This window comes from Catharus ustulatus, chromosome 1 (genome assembly GCF_009819885.2).
Source record: "Catharus ustulatus isolate bCatUst1 chromosome 1, bCatUst1.pri.v2, whole genome shotgun sequence".
In the NCBI taxonomy this organism is placed as follows: domain Eukaryota; kingdom Metazoa; phylum Chordata; class Aves; order Passeriformes; family Turdidae; genus Catharus; species Catharus ustulatus.
The window spans coordinates 135,164,900-135,188,369 of NC_046221.1; the positions used below are offsets into that span (position 1 = coordinate 135,164,900).

The 23,470-nt window shown below is 42.1% G+C and overlaps 1 protein-coding gene across 1 annotated transcript in view; it reads left to right on the top strand.

Annotated features, from left to right (window-relative positions):
- Positions 1 to 963: 963 nt before the first annotated feature.
- LOC117006581 (N-terminal EF-hand calcium-binding protein 1-like) overlaps positions 964 to 23,470 on the top strand; it is a 59,436-nt gene continuing 36,929 nt past the window's right edge. Inside the window, 3 exon segments of the mRNA XM_033079115.2 lie at positions 964 to 1,340; positions 4,698 to 4,722; positions 15,169 to 15,277. Of these exon segments, the coding sequence (XP_032935006.1) occupies positions 1,299 to 1,340; positions 4,698 to 4,722; positions 15,169 to 15,277 (176 nt within the window). The 5' untranslated portion in view covers positions 964 to 1,298.

A 23,470-nucleotide genomic window follows, 5' to 3' on the forward strand; every position in this document is an offset into this window, starting at 1 on the left:
TTTGTTTGTCTTGTAGATATATCAGTAAAGAACTGTTATTCCAAACCCATACCTTTTGCCTGAGAGTTCCTGAATTTCCAAATTATAGTAAACTAGGAGGGAGGGAATTTTTCACTATCCATTTTTGAAAAAAAAAACCAAAAAAACAAAACAAAAACCCCAAACCTTTTGCCTTTTTCTTTTCCTGGCAATACTGTCCCTTTAAACCAGGACAAAGTGCATGACATATTGTTGGCTTTTTGCACATATTGGAATAAATGCTATATGTATAATGTTAAAATAGCTTTTCTGTATGAATATAGGCTTTTTTTTCTTTTCTTCTAACAGCAAAAGTTAGACATAAGTTTTTTAGAGATAGTATGCTTAAACTACCCACTTAGTTAAGATAATAGCCCGTGAACCTGCGATGGGAACCCTGCAGCTGACACGACAATTATCAACACTCACCGGCTGCAAAAGGCCGGGACCACCACCCAAATTAAAAGGTATTAAGAAGAGAATTAATGCCACAAGCCAAGAAACACGCGTACTCTAAAAAGGCGGACCCAAGGAGTGGCCATGCTAAACAGTTCCCAGAAAAAGTTTGACTATGCATGAAGGACTGTGAATATGCAACAGGTTGATGTATTGCAAAACGTTTGTAAAGGGGCGTTCCGAAGCAGCCGCGTGCTCCTGGCAGCTTGCCAAGCCCCCGGCCGTTTTAACCCTTTGCTTTATGTTTGTCTCCTACTGTCTTTTTATTAAACCTTTTAAATTTTACCAGAACCGTGAAACGTGTTCTATTCTATTCTATTCTATTCTATTCTATTCTATTCTATTCTATTCTATTCTATTCTATTCTATTCTATTCTATTCTATTCTATTCTATTCTATTCTATTCCATTCTAGCACGTTGTTGTCAGTCCCGAGCGCTTTCGCAGAGCTGCTGGCGGTCCCCGCCCCATCGCCCCTCCGCGCTGCCGAGACTTCACCTGCGGGCGGCGGCTCGTGGCTTTCTTGGGAAAGATCTCCCAAAAGTGGCCGTGCTGAAGGGGAAGGCGGCCAAAACCGTGGTGAACGTGGCCTGACAGATCACAAGACCCAGTTTATTTCATGGAGAGGAAGCGAGTGTCTCTAGAGCGCGGCTGGAGGATGCAACAGGGCGCGCTCCTCCCGCAGCGCACGGCGAGGAGCGCCCACTTCTGCTCCTGCCCTGCACGGCCCTTCCCTTCCCGGCTCTTCCCTTCCCTGTCCTGCCCTGCCCTGGGCGGGCTCGGGGCGGGCAGCTCGGCCCAGGGGACCCCAGGCTGTGCCTGAGGATGGCGGCGGAGCGGGGAGCGGGGCTGCGCATCTTCCGCGATGTGAGTGAGTACGGCACCCCCGCACGGAGCCATCCTTCCAGGGCACCTGCGAGCGCTTGGGGAGGGGGCACTTGGTTGCCTGGTTGGTTACGCTTTGCCTTTTTCTCCTGTATGGATCTTCCCCTATTCCCTTATCCCTTTCCCTTCCCTTTCCCTTATCTCTTTCCCTTCCCCTTTCCTTTTCCCCTTTCCCTTCTCCCTTTCGCTTTCCCTTTTCCCCTTCCCTTTTTCCCTTCCCCTTTCCCCTTCCCCTTATCCCTTTCCCCTCCCTCTCCCCTTCCCCTTTCCCTTTCCCTTATCTCTTTCCCCCTTCCCCTTTCCCCCTCCTCTTTCCCCTTCCCTTTTCCCCTTTCTCTTATCCTTCCCTTTTCCCCTTCCCCTTATCATTTCCTTTTCCCTTTTCTCCTTCCCATTTTGCTTCTAATGGCTGCATGTGCGAGGAGAGCAGGTTAGTGTTTGGGGTTGGCTAGGAGCGGTTCTGGGTGAAAACAGTCACCTTTCCAAATAGGTTGGTTCAGATTTTATTGTTTTTATTGGGACAGGGGGAGGGAGGGTGCTTTTCACTGGAGTTTCTCACCCTATAAAAGTTGGGTTTTTTTCACTAACCATGCAGGTTCTTCCCATCCCTTTAGACCCTGCTGAATTTGAGGTGCCCAAGGTCAATGTGCAGAGAATCCTAAGCCCCTTAGCCCTTTGAGGGTGAGCCCAGGGAGGTGCCCTGATGTGCCTCTGGCCACACAGCCCCCAAGAGGTGCTGTGCTGGACTGTCACCAAGGGCTCAGCATCTTGCAAGGTGCAGCTGTAAAGTTTTTTTGTCTAAATTTGCGCAGCACAGAGTATTTCTTTGTTCCAAGGCAAATCCTGGTAAAAGGCAAACTCCCACCCAAAGACCTTCAAAGTATCCCCTGACTTGGTGAGACCTGCAGATCTTGAGACCAACTCTGATCTACTTCAGACCAGCTCTTGCACTGGCATTATTCCACAACATCAGCTGAAAACAGCATGTAAAGGACTCTTTATCTAGATGTCTTCTCTAATATACCCACTTCAACTTCCCAACCCTTCCCCAAATTATTTCAAGCAATTCTCATCTGCTCATCTCCTGATTTCTCTAACCTCCACAGGAAATTGTTTAAATAAGAATTTTAATTGACTTTTATTATTTCAATTCAACTGTATATTGAAAATGCAGTTTTGGCGGTTTTTTTTGTCTCAGAGAATACCACTTGTAGAAGAATTGGGAGAATTACAGCCATACATCAAAAAAGCAGAAGAGAAATCTAATTTTCCAGGAAGGAGTTAAAAAACATTAAATGCAGCCAACTCCCCAATTTAACTCAAGCACACTGGGTTAGGAAATGCACATGGTCAGATTATCTGATAAACTGAGAACTTTTGATTTCACTAAAGTAGAAAAGATAATTCAAAATAAAATTATTCATTTTTAGTATTTTCTTAAACCAGTGTCAGGTTCATATTTATAGGAAAGCAGATACCTTTCACAAATTTGCTAATAGGAGGGAGGGAGGCTGTTTCTGTGATTCTCCTCTTTATATCTAGAGGAAAACCTAAAATCCAAACCATCCCTGCTTCAAAGCAGGGACTGGACCTTGGGGGCCCTTCCTGCTCTGAGAGTACATTAATGTCACATATGTCTTAGATATTTGGTGTAGGTGTGTGATTACTCCTCAGTGAAGTACCCCCACCTATATAAACACATTTAAATTAGACCAGGCAGCAAGAGGTTTGTTGTAAGGCACAGAAGGGGCAGGCACCGAGGTCCTGATGCCACTGGGGAATAGAATTATAGAATCATAAAATGGTGTGGGTTGGGGAGGACCTTAAAAATCGTCCAGTTCTAAACCCCCTACCATTGGCAGGGATACCTTCTACTAGACCAGGCTGCTCAGAGCTTCATCCAACCTGGCCTCTGACACTGCCATCCACAACCTCCCTGGGCCATCTGTACCAGTGCCTTAGGACCCATACAGGAAAGGATTTTTTTCCTAACATCTATTTTAAACTTATTCTCTTTCAGTTTGAATCCATTCCCCATTGTCCTGTCACTAAATGCTCTTATAAATAATCTCTCCCCAGAGAGAGAGAGACCTAATGAGAGTGATATATGACTATTAAAGCAATCTCCTCCCTGATCTTATGCAAACTCCCTCTCAAGTGTCTAAAGGATCCCTAAGATTGGGGGCGAATGGGTTAATTAATTAAAACAAATTAATATAAACTTTAAATAATAATTATAAAATTATAAATATCTAAAATAATTTATTTTAAATCAATTTTAAAAATTACTTATGGAGAAACTTTCGCCACTTTTGTCCCATGGTTATGGGACATTTCTATTTGATTCAAACTCCGCTGCCACATCCCTTCAAAAGTCCAATCCTTATACTGAAAATTGAGTGTATGAGATATTTGGATAAATAGGGAGGGAAAATGTAATCTTACTAAGTATATTTCATATTTTATGTGCTTTATATTTGGTCCAATGCAAAGTTCAGCTTAGAAACCATCTGTGAACTCCTGGATGTGGGTCACAATTCTGTTGGTTCGCTGCCAACCCCACCCTACAAAAGACAGTTGTGAAGGTGCTTCAACAGAGCTTGGAGCTTGTCTGGTTTCAATCCTAGCAGTAGAGCAGTCATGGCATGTCCTGGAGAAGCTGTTTAAATGCTACCAACATTTTAATAAACCAGAGAGTGTTTCCCTTGCTGTCAGCTCTCAAAAATATACGTGCCCGTTTTGAAACACTTCACTGATATTCACAGCAGCAATAGAAATTACATTTGGAAGATTTGCTTTCTTCCCTTGCCTCATTTGTTGCAGCATTTCCTGGATGATTCCCCATTGCATTTCAGGCTGATGACACTGAGTCTGATCCCTTCGTGCCACTCAGCTCCTCTCCTGACCTATCCCTTTGCTTCCTCCACCCACACAAACCATGAGTCCTTCTCACCATCTCAGATGCTCAGCACATCCCCCAGCCATCATCATTCTTGCTCTGTTTCTTTAAGCCACTTTTCTCAAACCTAAATCCAGTATCATGGTAGCCATACAGTGTCACGTTTTGTGCCTGAACATCATCCTGTGATCCATAAACAAACTAGAAAATAAAGCTGGTTCTTGTTATGGTCTTGGTTTTTAGTGCACACAGGAAGGGAGGAGTTAAAAAAAGCAATACTCTGTGGGAAGGATGGAGACACATTAAGAACTTCAAAATTTTATGCAGCTTTGTGAAAATGTGATGTAGACTCCAAACTATAAAAATACTAAAACATTGTTTTTTATTAACCCATACAAAACAAAAAAATGACTGTATTCTTTGTCTCTCTTTTTGTTTAGATATTAAGAAGAGCAGACAAGAACGGTAAGATCGCTCATATGTCTTGCCTTCTTCCTTTGGAAAAAAGAATCCATCATTAATTCAGTGTTTTAAATCATGTTTTAAACATCCTAACAGAAAAACCAGACATCCCTCATGTCATTTTATGTTTCTTGCAGATTCAGTGTCATGTCTATATTGTACTCTGATCTTCCCTTCCTTAAGGACAGATCTTATGCTTTCACAATTTGACATTTGTGTTTGATTTGCACTTTGGGTGTATGTGTTTTCCACTGAGACTGATTCAAGAAGGTTTGAAATGCTTGTTAGTAGCTCCATCTTACTACTTTTTAAAAACACCATAGGGTACATCCAGAAATCAGACTTGTTTTTGTATTTGTTCAGTGTGTCAGTAGGAAGAATAAACCCTTGAATCCAACTCACATATTTATAGCACAGAAGTCAGAAGTTTTTTATTAACAAGAGAAGCACTGAACAGTGTCAAACCCACAGATCAGAAAGATTTAACCCTGACAAGGAATTCCCAGTACAGTCAGTCCTCAGCAAACAGATACTGTGAGCATTCAGTAAAGAGAAGCTAAGTGGATACCATTGAGAAAATCAGTGATACCTTACAAGGAAGAACTCTTGGACAGCAAGTGGCTGCTGAACAGTTTGGTGGTGGAACTGAGCATGTTGAATAACTGGTTTTCTGTTGCTGAGAGAGAAATCTCACCTCCACAGCCCACTTCTGATTCCTGCCCCAGCTCACGCGTAGCAAGAGGCACTTCCCACAAGACCGTGGTAGGCTCCTTCAGAGAGCTCAGGAGCCCCAGAATCCATCACTGTGAGAGTTTTTTGGTGGTGTTTCCTTTGTTATCTCCCTCAGTCTGCTTGCCAGTGGTTTGCATGGGCAGTGATGGTGCAAGTTGAATTCCAAGGTGAGGGCTGGCGTGGGGAAGACTCCATGCGCCTGCAGTGGTGCATCTCTAGCTTAGTTACCTGCTGACCACAGCAAAGCTCTGCTGGCATGCCCTCAGACCCCCTGGTGCTGTTTGGAACAATGTGTGTGTATCTGCCCTGAAGATTGATGAGGGTCAGAGCACATGGTACAGAGCAGAACTCATCACTCCCCCGTAGTCCAAAAGAGACCCTAGAGCTTTGTGTGCCTGCCCTGCCCTTTGGGCTCATGCTGTCCCAGTCCTGCTGGATCCACAGCACTTTGGAGGTTAGGAGCACTCCAGTCCTCATTTGGGTTTCCCCACAGCTCATTCCTATGCATTGCTATGAAAATAGGGGGAATAGCTCCCAATATCGGTGACAAACCTGCTTGTTCCAGAACAATACAAAACCATATCAGCCCCAGAGACCTTGGTCACTGGTATTCCTACCTGCATATGGTTTCTTTACAACATAATATTGGCAGAAAATGGCTGAGTTCAGTCACTTCAGTTCTGTTAATTTAAGTGCATGAACTTGAAATCATTTCAGCTTTTAGGTCTTGATTGTGTTCACTCAACCATCAATTGCCCATGGGACTTCACTTTGCTAATCTAGCAATGCACAGGCTTGTGCCACATTGATAGGGAGATTTGTTTCAAGGCTGTAAAGTTAAGTGCATTTTCAGAATGGTTATTGGATATGTGACCACTTACTGAGAATGTTTACACTGTTGTCACCATAAATTATTAGCTTTGGTTAGTGACTAGTCTACTTACACTTCCAGTGTCACCTCTCTGTGCCAGAGGAAACCAACTATTGGATTTCAGTAACAAATACTACATTACTGTCCATGACACAGCCCTCTTAAATTCTCCCATATACTTTTAATAGAACCTTCTCTGCTCTATTCATTTGCTTTAAGATATCTTCAGAGAAAATATCACCAAAAACTTTATTAGATTCCTGCTAGACCACAAGGAAAAAATATATTAAAAAAAAAAAAAGTGGATTGAGCTGATAAATGGGAATATTGTATAAGCATTTTTAATTTGAGTTTGTGGACTGTGAGACTTCAGGTAAGCCTTCCACAGCAAGGAAAGACAAATATTCTTGCAAAGGCAATATAAAATGTGGGTTTAAAAGAGACAAGAAATTCTGCTGAACTGCTGGTACTCAAAAATGCTACAATAATTTATGGCATCTGTGTTAAATTAAGAAAGTCCTTTAGCAAACAGCCATGGGAATGAAGTCATACAAATGGCTTCTTTCTTTGCCAGCCCAGGTACATATATCATTCTGTTACTGGCCTGTTTCTGGAAATATCAGCTATGCAGAGATTCCATGAGAGGATCAGCTTCATAAATTCTATCTGTAGCTCTTATTTCATGGCTGTGCAGCTCTGCTTTTTGTGGAGCCAATCCATGCATCTCCCATAAATGAAAAGGTCATATGATTTTTTTAAAGGGAGAACAAGACATATGGGAGGATTTTTAAGAACAGTATGGTTCATGACATTGACAAAAGCAACGAAAATCTTGATGGTTCAACACAGGTCAAAGGCACAGAACACCACAAAATAACTAGAGAAAAGTACCCTGCCTTTGCTGGCATTGTGGTAGGGGTCATTTCTCTTCCCCTCCCTCTGGGAAGAGGACAACTGCCTTTGCCCTTTACCTGATCTGTCTGTCATCTCCAGCTCTGGATCTCCTCTCCTGCTCTGGAAACATGGCATGCTGTGGCATTTGAGGCTCCCCTTGGCACTTTTCAGTGTCCATCCAGTCAAACCTGGAGGGAGAGACTCCTAGCCCTGTCCTGTAGGAGGAGGACATCTCAGCTGTCTCTCCACAAAATTCAAGTTGGTATTTGGTTATGGCCTTCTTCCAAACCTAACAGCTCCTGCCCCTAAGCTCTTGGATACCCCTAAGCCCTAAGGAGGGCAACTTGAACATGACAGGTTTGGAAAAGATGGTTTCTATGTAGATGCTTTCATTGATTTGCAAATACAAGTCAGCTGTCTTGAAAAAGCACTGAGTAAAACCTATACCTCAAACATTCTTAAAGCTCCTAAGAGGAAGGTATTCATAAACATCATTGATAATATCTGGTACAGAAGCAGACATTTTTGTAAAAACCCAAAAAGCCTGAACCATAAGGAACACTGTCAACAGTATGCTTCAGGCAGTCAGGAATGACTGCAAACAAATGAGGGAAAATTTAAAAACTGGCTAAACAAAAGAAGACTAAAGCTCCATAGACTGACAAACCTGAATATCAAACAACCAGCAGACTTAAACCAGAATATTATTAATGTCAGAAACACTGCATTTATACCAGGTTTAATTTTTTTCCTCTGACATTTCAAACGAGCACTCACTGAAAGCTTTTTCCCCACTAAAAATATATATATTTTTAAATGTATTTGAACTAGGATCTGTAAAATGAAAATAGTCAGATGAGACAAATCTTTGCATTCTGACATACGCCTTCATTCAGTACTCCTGATATCCATGATATAGAACAAGGACACCAGGCTTTTAAATGTAGAATTCTGAATCTGTATAAAATACTGTGATAATACATGCAGTATGTTGATAACAATAATTGGGTATTTCAGCCTAGCTCTAAAGCAAACATTGGCCCAATAAAAACTGTGGATCATAAGTAAAGGATTCCTTACAATAAGGCAAGTGCAGCAGTAGCACCCTGTCCCTTTCACTGGTGTCAGTGACCAAAGGGATTGATGCAGAGATTATAGGCTTTTGAGTGACCCAACAAGATTTCCAGAAAATAACCAAATTCTTCTGAACTGCACCTGTATGATCATCAGGAGGAAATCTTGCAATGCCTACTCCAGAGTCAGTTTTGCAGAAATCAGAATAGATGTTTTCCTATTCATTATTTATTGACAGTGCCATTGCAGAATAAACACTGTCTTTACAGGTGACTCTTCTACCATCTGTGTTGGCTCTCGTGTGTTTAGGTGGGCTCTGACAGGTTGAAAACTGCCTCACTGCAGCAGTCCTCAGACTGTAACTTCTCAGTGGCTCTAGCTTGTTTATGAGAGTACTAGTTTTATACTGTGCCAGAGGATTAAGGGAATATGCCTCTGAGAGGCAGAGAAAGCACCTTGGGAAGGGGATCTTCCCTAAAGTGAACTGTCAGAGTTGGCCTGCAGGGTCTCCAGATTGCCACTTAGTGAGTTAAACTTTTTTCCAAGAAAAATTTTTGAGTTATACCAAAGCAAAGAATGCCAAGCCCTTGATTTCAGCATTTTTTATCTAGGCCAGTGTCTCCTAACCTGGGGCTAAAACATCCTGACATCTCATGAAGATGCCCCAGAAGCTCTGCTCAGTGGTAGCTGCATCAGTGCACGGGCTCTCCCTTCCTTACAGACTGGTCAGAGAGGTCACAGCATGACAAGGTGACCCATCTCTTGTGTGACCTTCCTGGAGAAAAACAGCAATGTGCAGGAATCCCTTGGGGAAGCTCTGTGCGCCATGATACCCAGAAGAGCAAGGTCTGAGTGGCCCAAAGTGGTGATGTTTGTGCTACAGATTTAGTGAATTACTTTGCAGAGCACATTTTCTAAACAGAAGCCAGAGGACGGACGTTCTCTGAACTGTAACATCCCTGATTTAAGCTCCCAAATTACTTAGTGGATGGATTAGTAAGGCAAAACTATTGCAGTACATTCCATGAACTCTCACCATACTGCTGTTTGCTTCCTGAACATCTGGATCTACTGCAGATCCCTGCATCCTGTTCCAGAGACCAGGCTCAGTCAGGGATGGGATTCCCCATCCCAGCTCCCTGGGTCCTTCAAGTGGGGCTGGACTCTGTGCTCCAGAGCCCCAAAAATATTTTCATAGAAATAGCCTAAACCCTCTCCCTGTTAGCCTTGGAATCACTTGGTTACTCGTGTGAAGCTTTTCCAGCATAACATGGAATAATGGTTCAAAATCCATCTTTCTGATTATATCTACATACAATGTAGATCAGAGTCAATAAAAGCTTAGTGGATTTGCCCAGACTCTTTAAAGCTTCTTTATGTCTGAGCTTTTTGTGATGCAGCCCCTTATGACTGGAATGACCTAGTGGATATTGTTACCATGCTCACCTTGGCACACTGAAATTCGTTATCCTGGCAGATATTTCTTGGTCTGATTCCAGCCTATGTGCCATATGTCAATAAACCATGTGGTTTTTGTCTTTTTGCATCTGGTTCAGTCCATCTATGTCTGCTGTGATGTGCCCCCCCACACCACCTTGTTTTCTCAGTGTATCTGGTCCAAATCTTTGACAGCAAGTCTGGACTGTGAGTCCCTTCCAAAGGCCAAGTCCCACAGCACGTTCACATATTCTCACTGTGTTTGCTCCAGCCACGCAGGCTGCTGTGGCTCACATGAAACACTTGAAGGCTTTAGGTTCTATAAAGGCAGAATAATTCAAAAATCTATAAAGGGCTGTCACAACACCCACAAGAGATATAGAAACAGCTCCCATCAAGGACTGTGAGGGCCTGAGTGGGGGTGTGTGTGGGAAGATAGGTTGAAAGGATAGTACAGAAGGCACTCTCCTGATGAATTACAGCTGTACTGATTACAGTGGAAACATCTGTGCCTGCCCAAAGAGTTTGGGTGTTATAAAAGAGTGGGTTAGCTGGCTACCAGTTGTTGTATGAGAGTTTGCTGCAGTTTGAGATGGAGTGTGATGGCTGTACTGTGAGGAGGTAAGGGACATGCAGTAGTGCAAGGGACAGATGAGGTAAGAAAATGTTGTTTGAGGGACAGTTAGGGTAATGTGGCTGAAAAATGGATATGCTGGGGTTGGCCAGTTAGCTGACAGGAGTCAGAGCTGTGTGGTGCTGCCTAGGAGGGAAGGAGTTAAGAGAGAGCTGAGAGAAGTTCATTGAAAGAAGGCATGAAAAGGTTTCTAATAAAGGACTGGTGGTGATGCTAGTCATGTCTGTCTTGACATATTCACTATAACATAATGGTGACCCTGATGTGATGATTGGGATTTGAGCTGTAGGATGAGGTACAGCTTGAGGCTGAGAGCAGTGGGTGAAGCTGCCAGGTTATGGCTGAACTGATTTTGAGACCTGGAGGGATGGTTATCCAGGTGAGCTACTGGGAACAGACTGTTCTGTCTGTATATGCTAATACTGTCTTTAGTGTTAGAACATGGAAAGAAATTGAGGAAAAACTATCAGAAGAGGACAGAGCAGCTATAGATTTGGCTCCCAGCTGGAGATTGCTCTATGAGACTTTAAAAGAATGGAAAACAGTAGGAGGTGGGAAGAAGAATCATGTGTCTCCCAAAAAGTGAAATTAAGTGCCAAGCCAAAACTCCTACACAGTAGTTAGTTAAAATAACTGTATGAAAGCAATTAAGCTGAAGAAAGAACAAGTGAAGCAATTAAAGCAGCAAGATACAGGAAAAGCTGGAAACAGTAGTTCTGTGGTTCAATACATCTCTTTAATGTTGAAATGCTAAAACATATATATTGTTCATGAATTGCAGCTTTCTGATTCTTGAACTTTAGTGATATGTACTGTGTGAGTCTGGGGTACTACATAAAGCTCAAGTCACAAGTGTATTTCAGAGCTAAGAGAATCCTTAGGTTGATGCTCTATACTTATAAAAGCCAACCTAAAGCAGACAAAAAAGAAAGTTAACAATCAATGAGAAAATAATGAAAAATAGTTAATTGAATTGGATGTGGTTGTTATGCCACTGTAAGCTTTCACTTTGAGTAATGAAATTGGAATAAATTGGTTATATGTGAGGTGAAACTTAAGTAATGAGGAAAGGTAAATAGCAGATCAATTTAAAGGACCTCTGATAATCTATAGCATGCAGAAAATAAATTTGAAGCAATTATCTCATATCTAAGAACTTGCTGAAAGAAACAATCACAATGCAAAGCTAAGCAAACTACTTGTGATATTTGAGAACTAGGATGTGGAGCATATGTCCTTATTGTGATGTGTTGTCCAAGCACTTGTGTAGCTGTTGGTTTGAAGTAAAATATGTGAATGTCCTTATTGTGAGCAATTGTATAACTCTTTGAAGTGTTACATGTGAATGTGCTATAATGTCAATTTACTTAAAGGGGGAAATTGTGGGAAGATAAGTTGAAAGGATAGTACAGAAGGCAATCTCCTGATTAATTACAGCTGTACTGATTATTGAGTGGGAAGACCTGTGCCTGCCCAGTAAGTTTGGGTGTGGTAAAGGAGTGGGTCAGCTGGCCACAAGTTGCAGTAACAGATGGATTTGGAGCGTGAGATTGAGAGTCTGCTGCAGTTTGGGATGGAGTCTGTGGCTGTGCTGTGAGGAGGTAAGGGACAGACAAGGTGAAAACATCCTGTGTGAGGGACAGACAGGATTAGGTAGCTGGGTAAGGGACAGGTTGGGGTTTAGCCAGTCATGTAGAGAGGGGAGAAGGAGTCAGAGCTGTGTGGAGCTGCCTGTAAGAAAAGGAGTCAGTACAGTGTGAAGCTGCCCATGAGGGAAGGAGTCAGAGTTGCTTTAGAGAAGTTAATTGAAAGAGGGCATGAAAACCTTTCTAATAAAGGATTGGTGGTGATGCCAGTTGTGTGTCTTGACATAATTACTGTAACATCTGTATTTTGACTCTTGGCTTTTCCATGGCAGAAGTGACTTTGAGCACTAATTTCCCGGTCCCTTCCTGGTGAATAAATACTCTCTGTCCCAGGGAGTTTTTCTATTTATTAACTTCACTTATCTCTTCTTCCTTTGCTAGTTGTTTGCCTACAAGGGCAGAGATCTGTGCTTATAGATCCCCAGACCCTAAATAGCTTCTTCTCACTGCCTTGGTAGTGTGCATGCTGCCAGCCTGGAGGCAAGCTTGGCACTGTCTGACTGAGCCAAGACAAGCTCTGAGGTCAACTATCCAAATCATACCTTTCTAAGGTGAGCCCCAGGATGAGCTCTAGCCAAGTGTGGTTTTCCTCTGATTGCCAAAAACTTACACATGGCTCTTAATAGTGCCATAAGCCCTAGGGCTGCCGTTCAGCCATGTAAGCTCTATCTGATGTTCTCCTGATATGAAAAAGCTGGTTTTTAACTGCTGAGAATGCCTCACAATCCTGACAGGATGCCCAAAATAGGGGACAGTGGAAGTGCCTTAGTTGTTCTCTAGCATTTGCTGGCATTTGTGTGAGGCATCCTTCTCTACATCACTGTAACTTCCTTCACTGACTATAGTCTCACCATTTGCCATCATCCTTGTGCACACAGACTCCAAATACATCTGTGCTCTTGTCCATTATTCCCTTGACACCTTTTGACTTTCTGAAATCGCCTTTCAACTCGGTGTGTGTGACTTTCCTCTGTCAGATATGCTGCTCTCTACTGAAGTCATCAGCTACCCAAAGCATATCCTGGAGATGATACTAGTGCTTCTGCAGCAGGCTGGCTGAGGGCTATCCCTTGGGCATATTTTACACAGAAAAGCATCTGTTCAATAGACAGGTGAATTTTACTGAAATAAATGTGAGAATGCAATTGTAACCTGAAGGAAGGCTCCTGTAAACCACTGTGTGAATCCATTTCTAAATTTGCAAGTGCAATGTGGGGAGACTCATTTTACTGTTTATATTTTCATTTATTTGTCTGCTAGTTGAGAGACAAAGGAGAGCAGGTGACTGTGCCTGTTTATGAAGAAGCCCTTATTTTGAAAAATGTCAGAGAAGACAGACAAAAGCAGGCAAGTCTTGCAAAACAGCTTCTTAAATAACATTGCCAAGGCAAATACAGCTGAAGGTTGATTTCCCTGATGGATGCATAGCTTCAGAGAAGTTTGCTTTTCATTACTCATCCTTCCCCTGTTCCTTTGCCAGTAGCAAGGATTGAAGGATCTCTAATGAAGGTTTTTGCTCAGCTGCTCTGTAATGCTTAAACCAGATGGTTTTTATCTGGGCACTCCAAGGGCAGTGAGCTGTGCCCAGGGCAGTGGTGCTGAGGATATGTGACACAGCCTTTAAAATAAAAGCTATTCTTGACACCCGAGGGGGGAAAAATTAAAAAAAAAAAAAAACCACCAGAAATCCAAAAACCTGTTTAACAGCACAGGGAGCACTTGTTCAGCAGTGGGTCTGAGCTTCATGTGAGCACTGAGGAAGCACAAGGATGACCCCTGGCACTGGTGCCCTCCTCAGCTGCTCTGGCAAATCAGTTGCACTCTTACAAAATCAGAGAAATGCCCTGGACAAACAGAGTGAGTTTTTTTTTTTGGTTGGTTTTTTTTTGTTGGTTTTTTTTAGTGAAAATAACTACTATAAAGTCTGTAAGTACCAAACAGGTTCAAGAGTGCTTGTGTTTTGCCGGAAACTATCTCAGTGATTTGTCACTCAATGTCAATAACATTCAGAATATTAAGAATAAACAACAATGAACCAAAAGGCAAATTTAGAGAAAATAGCTAAAGTACCCACTCTGTTGGTAGAGCAGTGATTTTTCTGGATTGAGATAAAGCCAATGATCCTGAAGGACTGAAATAACTTGTTTAATATTTTTTCATACCCCAGGCTGTTCTATGGATAAACTCCTATGTTTATCTCAGGAAAGTTGCCAAAAGTCACTAGTTTCTTGAGCATGTGTGTAACTTGCATACATATTAGCCTTGCCAGCAAAGGATAAAGCTGCAGAGGTGGTTTGATTAAGCAATTGATTGTATGTGTAAGAGCATGGCTGTGAGAATGCTTAGCCCAATATTTTGATATTCCTCCTCTGTAACCAGAGCCAAATGGCAAATGTATTTAGATTCTCACCTAGGTAATCATTGTAGTTTTTGGGCCTTCTTGGTTTCTGGCTCTTGAAGATCTTGACGTTTTATTTTGAATGTAATGATGATCATCTCCAGCTACGATCTGCTTTTTCATATTAAACATTTCAAAATGGTTTTGTTGAAGCAGACATTTAATTTGTACAATTTTGAAACCTCTTCAACATATCTGAAGCTGTATATTCCAGACAAAGAGCTTATGAAGTAATAGCAGGAAGGTAAAAAAGAAGGAAAATTTCTCAGCTCTTCAAATCTGCCTACTGGAGTACAGAATGTAGTCACAGGAATTAGATACTGCCTTTATAATAGATTCTTCACCACTATAAAATTGTCACAATACTTTGTAGATTAGTCTGATGCTTAGATCATCTTAGTTTTTATCCTCTACAGTTTTTTAGTGCCCTATGGGGGTTCAGTATATTACTGAAGGAAAGAAAGAAATGTGCGGATTTACATTTAGTAAATTTAGTGCTACCCAAAAAAGATATAAAGTGTTGGCTATAAAAATATTCTTTATGCTTCATGCGAAGACTCCATCAATTTAGATTATTACCCAGGTACAGTTTAATCAACAAACAACTTGTTTGCTGACTATCACCCTTCCATTTAAAATGTTACGTTTCTGCATTTAAGATGAAGACCTAGAGGCTTTTAATACTTTCCTCTTCTACTGCATGAAGTAAATAAGAAAAAACATGAATGAAATTAAGTAAATTTCAATTTCTTCATTGTTTCAGATGATGGAAAGCTCTCCTTTGATGAATTCAAAGCTTACTTTGCTGACGGAGTTCTGAGTGGAGAAGAACTGCATGAACTTTTTTGCACTGTTGATACACACAATACTGAGTAAGTGCCCCCTTCTTACAATTCTAGCACCACTTTCTGTACTTGAGAATGAAAACAGACATCAGACTGGTTTTAGGAAACAAGTTTATGTAGCAAGCTGCTTGAGGGAGGCTAGGCTGTGTCATATGGTTATAAACTCTGTAAGTGAAGTGTTCTGAGAACTTGTTGAAACATTTGCATAGTCCAATAAATGTGATTTGGGTACTGAGAACACAGGGTGGAAACAGGATGCTTTCTGTGTTTCCCCCAGTACACAAAGAAAAGTAACTGAGATCTCCTTTAGGCTTAAATATGAATTCCTCAATTTCACTGAGTCATACGAGATGAATACTTGTAGCAGATGTTGAGAAGGAAATAAAATAAATGAAGCAATTATATATAGTAAAGAGTTGAAAAAAACATCCTGTCTGGTGGCATGGTATTTATGCTGGTGTCATCCCTTGGGATATTCCCATTAGGGTTGGGTTTACCCAGCCACAGGGAAATAAGCTGACAGGAATGACATGAAGTTCAGCAAGAAGTGCAGAGTCCTGCTTCTGGGGAGGAACAACCCTAGCTTTTGTGGGAAATTTAATCAAATTAAATGTAGTTTCATAGTAGAATTCACAAGATTTTGGAGTTTGTGCTAAAATAATGTCCTAAAGTAAGCAGAGGAAATTATACTTAGTCTTGTGGGGAATAAAAAATACTACAGGCTTTATAAGGTGATTAAGGGATGGAGACAGGGAGCAGGAGTCACCACCCTGGAGGTGTTTGGGGGATTTGGCAGTGCTGGGTTAACAGTTGGACTCGAGGGTTTTAGAGGTCTGTTCTAAGCCAGACAATTCTAAGATTCTATGGTACTATGCACCAATATATGCTGGAGCTGCTGGAAAGCAGCTTGGCAGAAAAGGATATTGGGTGAACACCAAGTTGAACATGAGCTTACAACCTGCCCTTATGGCCAAGAGGGTCAATGAATGGTATGAATGACCCAGAGTCAAAAACTTCTTTCAGAGCCAGACTCATTCACACAGCTTTCAGCTTCCTCACATGTACCACATACCTGGTACAAAAGTGCGAAAGTGGTTTTAATTTACCATAATTCCATTTGTCTGCAAACACCCCAATAAGGGCAGAAACTCTTGATACTAATCAAGATTTCTAAGAAAAAGACAGGTGTTCTACATCTGTTTCTCTTTTTATTTGTAAAGTGCTTTTAACTTGGAAAATATTTTAGTTTTCATTTCTATTATTTATACACTATTTTCTCTTTAACAGAAAATATATAAATCTGAAAAATATGTAGAAAAGTGAGGATAGCATTATGGTTTTCCTCCTGGTAGATAGGAACACCTGAAGGATCGGTGCAATTGCTGAATGCTGCTGCTATTACAGTAATTTCACGAATACAAGCCGCACCAATTTGACTAAGATTTTGCTCCTAAACCGGAAATGCGGCTAATAATCAGGAGCGGCTAATGCAACCTCAGAAGTGCCTGCCAGGGTGCTGAGCCGAGCAGCAGCAAAGTCGGCATTTTGCGATTGTTACAAATCGCTACTCTGTTGCACCGCGGGTGGAGCCTGGCTCCCTGTAGGCAGCACGGGGGGCAGGGAGAGAGGCGGGAGAGCTCTCTTTCCTCCTCTGCCACAGCCCAGGGGAGAGACGGGGGGGGGGCCCGGCGCCGCCATTGCCGCGGCCCGGGGAGGAGAGGGGGGACCCGGGCCGCCCCTAACGCCGCCCGGGGAGGGGGGGGAAGCCCGCGCCACCATTGCTGCGGCCCGGGGAGGTGGGGGGAAGCGCGCGCCGCCATTGCTGCGGCTCGGGGAGCCGACGGGAGCCCCGCGCTGCCATTGCTGCGGCCCAGGGAGAGGGGGGAAGCGCGCGCCGCCATTGCTGTGGCCCGGGGAGCCGACGGGAGCCCCGCGCAGCCATTGCCGCGGCTCGGGGAGCCGACGGGGTGCTTTGTCCCCGCCCACCGCTGCCGCGGCAGGAGCGGGGAAACTCCGTCCCTGCCCGCCGCCGGCGCCACGGGCGCGGGAAAGCTCCGTCCCCGCCCGCCGCTGCTGCCGTGGGAGCAGGGGAAGCTCCGTCCCTGCCTGCCACCGCGGGGCAGCGCCGACCCGGGGTGACCGAGCCCAGTGGCAGCGGCGGCCGGCCCCGAGCTGCAGCACCGTGCTGGGCCACCTGGCCCCGTCAGCGGCCCCTAGCGGGCCGAGCCTGCACAGCCTTAGCTCAGCCAGTAAACCCCCCGCCCTCCCGCGGTTCTGTTACTAATTGCACGCGGGTCCTCGCTGCGAACGACAAAGCGGCTTATATTCGGGTGCGGCTTATCTATGGACAAAAACCGAAATATTTGCCAACACCCAGAGATGCGGCTTATAGTCAGTGCGGCTTGTATTCGTGAATTTACTGTAACTAAAAATAGGTAATTGCACTGTCATAGCAGCCATCTGAGAGATCCTTTTCACTGTCCAGAAAAAGCCTGGCAAAAATCTGGGCACAAAAATTACAGAATACATACTGTGAAGGGTTCTGTTTTCATGTATTTCAGGGAATGGAGTAGGTGGAAGATTAAGACAAGCTACTGAATTACCTTTTTGAACCAGAAGAAAGGGAGCTTTGTATTGATGGATCAACATTTGTTACAGGAGGAGAACCTAGCTATGGGTAGGAAAACACACTTGAAACTTGGATGCAAAACAGCAACAAGAAACTTCTTGAGTGTTTGTTCTTGCAGTCTTTAAGTGACAAAAGGCTTTAGGGTGACTTTGCAACTAAAAAATAGTCTACCGGGCTTGCTATTTAACAGAGGCAAACACATTTTAAAAGCATTCCCTTACCCCTGTGTAAGCTTTTGAGAAACCTGTCAGCAAGATGTCACGGGCCAAATATCAGATGGCTATAGCAAAGAGACAGCTTGGTCAGTATAATATAATTTCCTTGTTAGCATAGGTTTAAACAAAAAAGTCTCATGGAGCAGATATGAGGCAAAAACTTTACTCACTGGCATTTCCTGATGAGGGCAGGTTATGTAAAATGTCTCAAATTAATGAGCTAGCTAAAAAAAGTATCAAAATGTTCATTGAACCTTGGGAAGTGTTTTAATGTAAGCACTAGGAGAATCATGTACATATCAAACAATCCCTAAACAATCTATTTTCAGATGTTTTCACTTCCGAATTACCCAAGGAAATGAAATGGAAACGGTGCAACTCAGAAGGAGTTTATGGCTGGTTTTCAGTAAGAATTCTGCTCAATTTTGTAGCTAATTGGAGGAGATTTGCACAGATTTTGTCTCTTATCTAATTAAAATGCAGACACTGTCAAACTCTGGGCAAATCCTTTATCTTCTCTGCTTCTCTTCACTGTTTACAAATTGCCTACTGCAGCTCCCTATCACAGAAATATTTTGTGAGCATTGAGATTATGCCGTGATTTACATTACATATCAATGCCTAGGATAGATATCTAGGGAAGCATGTCATGATCCCTCAGTTCATTTCTTGGAATATCTCAAGATTTTTGTAGCCGGCTTGTCACAAGACCAGAGTTTGGGTTGTTTCCACCTGTGTTAAATCCTTTAGCTCTGCCAGCATTCAAAAACCTCACTGTCTTTGTGCACAAGTCTTTGTACTTTAAAGCTTGAAGATGGAAAAAAAAAGAGATGTGGACTTGAGGTGGTAGGCATGGACCACACAGGCAATTTGAATTCCCTTCTCAGCTATGCTGCAGTAATTTTTCAATCAAGTATTCAAAGCATGAAACACTTACAATGGCTTAACACTTCTAAGGGAACTAAATTAGGCAGGTATTAAACCCCACTATTACACAGGCTCTAATGTCAATCTTGTTGAAGTGAGATTTAGATTATTTACTTTTAAAAAGACCACTCCAAGCTAATGCAGTGTGCTTCTCAAAAAGCAGATAGGCTGTGGAAGACTGCTGAAGTGTGTAATTACCATTTCCAGTGTGGTAGCAGGGCAAATACCAGAGGGTTTGACTTCCCAGTAATTCAGGTTGTGTCTGCTTGACTGACTAGGATGTCTGCACCTTGGAATTTGAAGCAGTCAGGTGTTCTCTTTTCACAAAGTAAAAGAAGAGTCAATTAATGCATGATCAGCAGGGGGGAAAAAAAAAGATGAGTAGGAATTAGTTACTGGTGCATAAAGTTCCCAAGGTGTAAGTTGAATAGGAGTTTATTATGACAGAATGAATTTAAATGTACAATTTTTCTAGACTCTAAAGTACAGGTTATTCATTCAGGTAGATCATTGCTTTTACTGAAAATTTGAACTAGCTGAGGGTATTTCCTCAGTACATAATTTGGACATATATTTTGCAGTTTGTGAAGGTACTTCCATGCATACTATTTTCTATTTAGGAAATTTATTCTTTTCTATTATATTTATTCTTTTTATTTATTCTATTCATACCTTTTCATAGCATTTGAAATATTAAATAAATACCATTAAAGACACAGTGTACAAATTGCCTAAATTTTTAAATTTCCATTCATTTTCCTTTGGATACAGCCAGAAACAAATGCATAAGACAACCAAACTGTGTGAAGTAGTTTATCCATGCAAAAAGGATTTTATTTTTCCTCTTATTTATTTTTGCTATGATATTTTACCTTTCTTGAAGGCAAACCTTGATTAGGCCATACAATGAGCACTCCTGACAGGTAATTAGTAGAAGGTGACTGCTTTAGGGGGATAGCACTTAACCATTCTTCTGTCAGTGCAGTTTTCAGTGTTGTCATTACTTCAGAGTGAAGCTGAAAGCTGATGAAGCATTTGACTGCCACTGAGAGTCACTTATATTTGTGCTTTCCAGGATCTCATGAAACTTTTGGGCAATTACATACCATTAAATGGCATAAAAAAGCACTTTTGGAGGGTCCACGTTTAGATGCCCTCACTGTGCCAGTGGAAGGAAAGGCTTTGCATTGATGCAGAAGTGATCAGGTCTAGGCTGTTACAGCTCCAGGTTCTTAGCATACATTTTCTTCTCTTGCAAAGTAGTGTCTTGTATTTAAAGACCTTAAAAATACTCCAGCCAAACAAATATAGGCGAGAAATCAAGAGCAGTGACTTAAGCTTCAACCTGGAGTTTGTACAGTGATTCTCCTTCCCTTTTTTGTAATAGTTTAAGTGTTTTCCAGGTAGCCACAATATAAACACACTCTAAGCATCTGGGCAACATCTTAGGCTCTTTTTAAGTTATCAGGAGGTCAAGGTAGATCCCCACAGTTTCTTGAATAGGAACCAGGCCCCCTGAATAAGAGTAATACCAACATGAATGCATATCTGTGAGCAGGAAAGGGACAAGGGCAAGAGCTTATCTTTGTGTCCTAATTTGACATATATTTGATGTGACATCCATGTTATACATCTGTAATGTCAGTTTGGACCTGGTCAGTGTCTGTCCTAACACTTCAAAAGATCTCAATGCACTTTATTTTTATGGAGGTTTGTGGGGGTAAAGAAAACCCAGTGTGATTTTTCACCCTTCTCTCCTTCCCTAGTCTGAGCTCTAAATTCCACAGTCCTCAGTGAGGCTCTGCAGGGCTGATGGAAGCAATGGGAAAAGGTTGTTGGAGAAAATATGAGTGCTGGAAAGGCTTTCTCTGTGCTGACAAAGGGTCGTGGAAAACATGGTCTGCATGTTGCAGTAATTTTGGAGCTGAAGTAATTTCAGACCTGAAGACCCACATATTCTGTTAACTGAATGCCAAATGTTTTATCCTTCATGTAAAACTGTGTTGAAGCACAGTTGAGGAAGCTCTGCAGAAATACAGCTGTTTTGTATACACGTTACTGCATGAATAATTCTACAGAAAGTAGAGAAAGGCATCAGAAGCACAGGTATTTTTATACATAGATAGAAACATACAGGAAAAGTTTGAAATTAGTGTTTAAAGGGGTGAAAGCTGTTGCAACTCGTTTTGTTGGTAAATCATCTCCTACTTAATTTTAATGTCAACTCTGAGAGCTCATGTTTCAGCAGAGCAAGAATCCTTGTTGTGGTTGATGGTTTAGTGAATAAGCCTTCCCAAAGTCACTGCAAATGTAACCTCCCTTTTACTTCTATCCCTCACCCTTCCCTCCTGCCACTCATGGCTTCCATGGAAATTGTTTTAGCATAATGGCATCCTCTGGGAAAAGGTGTCAGAAGATAATGAGAATATCTGGCAGAGTTACAAACTAGGAGATATACAGAAGGTCTCAAGGGGATTTAGTCTGCAGCACTGCTGGAGAGATAGTGCTTTAAATGCTTCACTGATTACTGACTCTGTGGGGAATCAGACTTATTCTTCTCTCTCTACTCATTGGTAGAATGAAGTCCTTAGTCAGGATGCTAGTTACAAAAGCAGGAGGGATGCCAGAAATATTGAGGGCCTGGGGCACAGGCTGCCTCCCAAAGGTGGGGAGGTCCCATTAAACCTTTGTGTGTGGTGTCACTTAAACTGTGCACAAGCCAGAGATGGGTTTGGTGAGGATCTGAGAGCCTTGGCCACCTGCAGCACCGGGCATCTGGGGAGTGTGTCTTGCTGCATGCCCAGCAGATGTAGGGATGGGTGTGCTGCTATGAGAGATGTGGAGACACATCTACCATTGCCTGCCTGAGTGTCAGGGCTGTCCAAGGCTCCCTCATGGGCAGGGAAGTCTTTGGCACCTAAGACATGGTACTGTTCACGTGGGCTTCAGCTCAGCTGCCCAGGCTTGGGTATTTAAGATGCTCACACTTGCAAATCAGCCCAGGGTGGAAAGGATAACACAGGAGAAGCAGCTGGGACACGGATGGTGGGAGAAATGCTTGGGCATTTGAAACAACACTCGATGGCTGTATCATATCAAGTTACTTCAGAGTCTCCTCCTCTATATTATGGTTTTTTGGGGGGTTATGGTTTGGGGTTTTTCTTGTTTGTTTGGTTTTGGGGTTTTTTTGTTTGTTTGTTTTATGCTGGAGCTGGGATTAAAAGTTTGAGAACTGGTATTTTTTGTTTGGATTTAGTTGTTTTTTTAATTCTTATGTTACAGTGAGTTTTACAGCACTTCTAACAAGTTAAAAATGGTGATGTATTTCTTTACAAGGCCTTTTAAGGGCTAATTTGTTTAATTAAGAACAGACACCCAAATTATTTTTACTTTTAACCTAATAACCAAATACCTGTGACTTGTAATGCAAAATTTTTTATCCAATTACACATGATCCTACTTAGACTTGTGAAGAAGAAAAACTTCAACCTTAAAAATTCCATCTTATTCCACATATATATTACTATAGTCTAAAATCTTAATTTCCAGATTTTTCACCATGTGATATTACACACTTCTATTTAAATGACACACTAGTGATCTCAGTTTTGTCATTCAATTTTGGAAACCTTCTCCATGGCTTTAGGTCAAAAGCAGTATTTTCCTGGGGGTCAGTGCCTGTCAGCACAGAAAGTCCAAAATTTCCAGGGTTCCAGCATCCTCCTAGCTGGTCTGTTAAACCCTCTCAACTCCGAGTACACTGGGGCTCCTTTGCCTGGAGGGGAGGTTGGACAACCAGCACACATATGGAACTCTACATTTAGGACTCATCCTCAAGGTGAATAAACCTTCATCCTACCTGCCCAGGTCTTCATTAGCAGAGCCCTAGTTCCTCCTTTGGGTCAAAAGGGAAATGCTGAGATCATCTGCCCTAGCAGCAAACTCCAAAAGGTGACAAGTGGATGTTGAGAGGAAGAGGCTGGAGCCCAGTACTGTGCACTGAAACTAAAATGAAAGCTGTGTTTATATGGACCAGAATGCTTCCTTCAAGGTTCTGATTCCAAATTTAATAAATCCTCAGTAGCTTAAGGGTACTCTAAGTGTGCTAATTATCTCTGCCTTGGATGGTTTCCTTTTGCTTCAGTTGGAAGGCATATTTCAGTTTTGTGCTATTGCTGATCTTTCCCAGTTCAATACAAGTACACAGAAAAAAAATTCACTTCTAAGTAAAAAAGGAAAATAAAAAAAAATAATAACAATATGACATAGAGACAGGATCTTTAATTAGGTTAACTGCAGGAGAGTAATTTTTTTAAAGATATTTTTGAATGCAAATTTGCAAGAGGAAAATAATATATTGGGGTTTAACCACTATTTTTAAAACTGGTTCTTTTAGATTAAATTAGAATTTCAGGGACATGGTGCAGTGTTGGAATCAGAAGGGTGTGT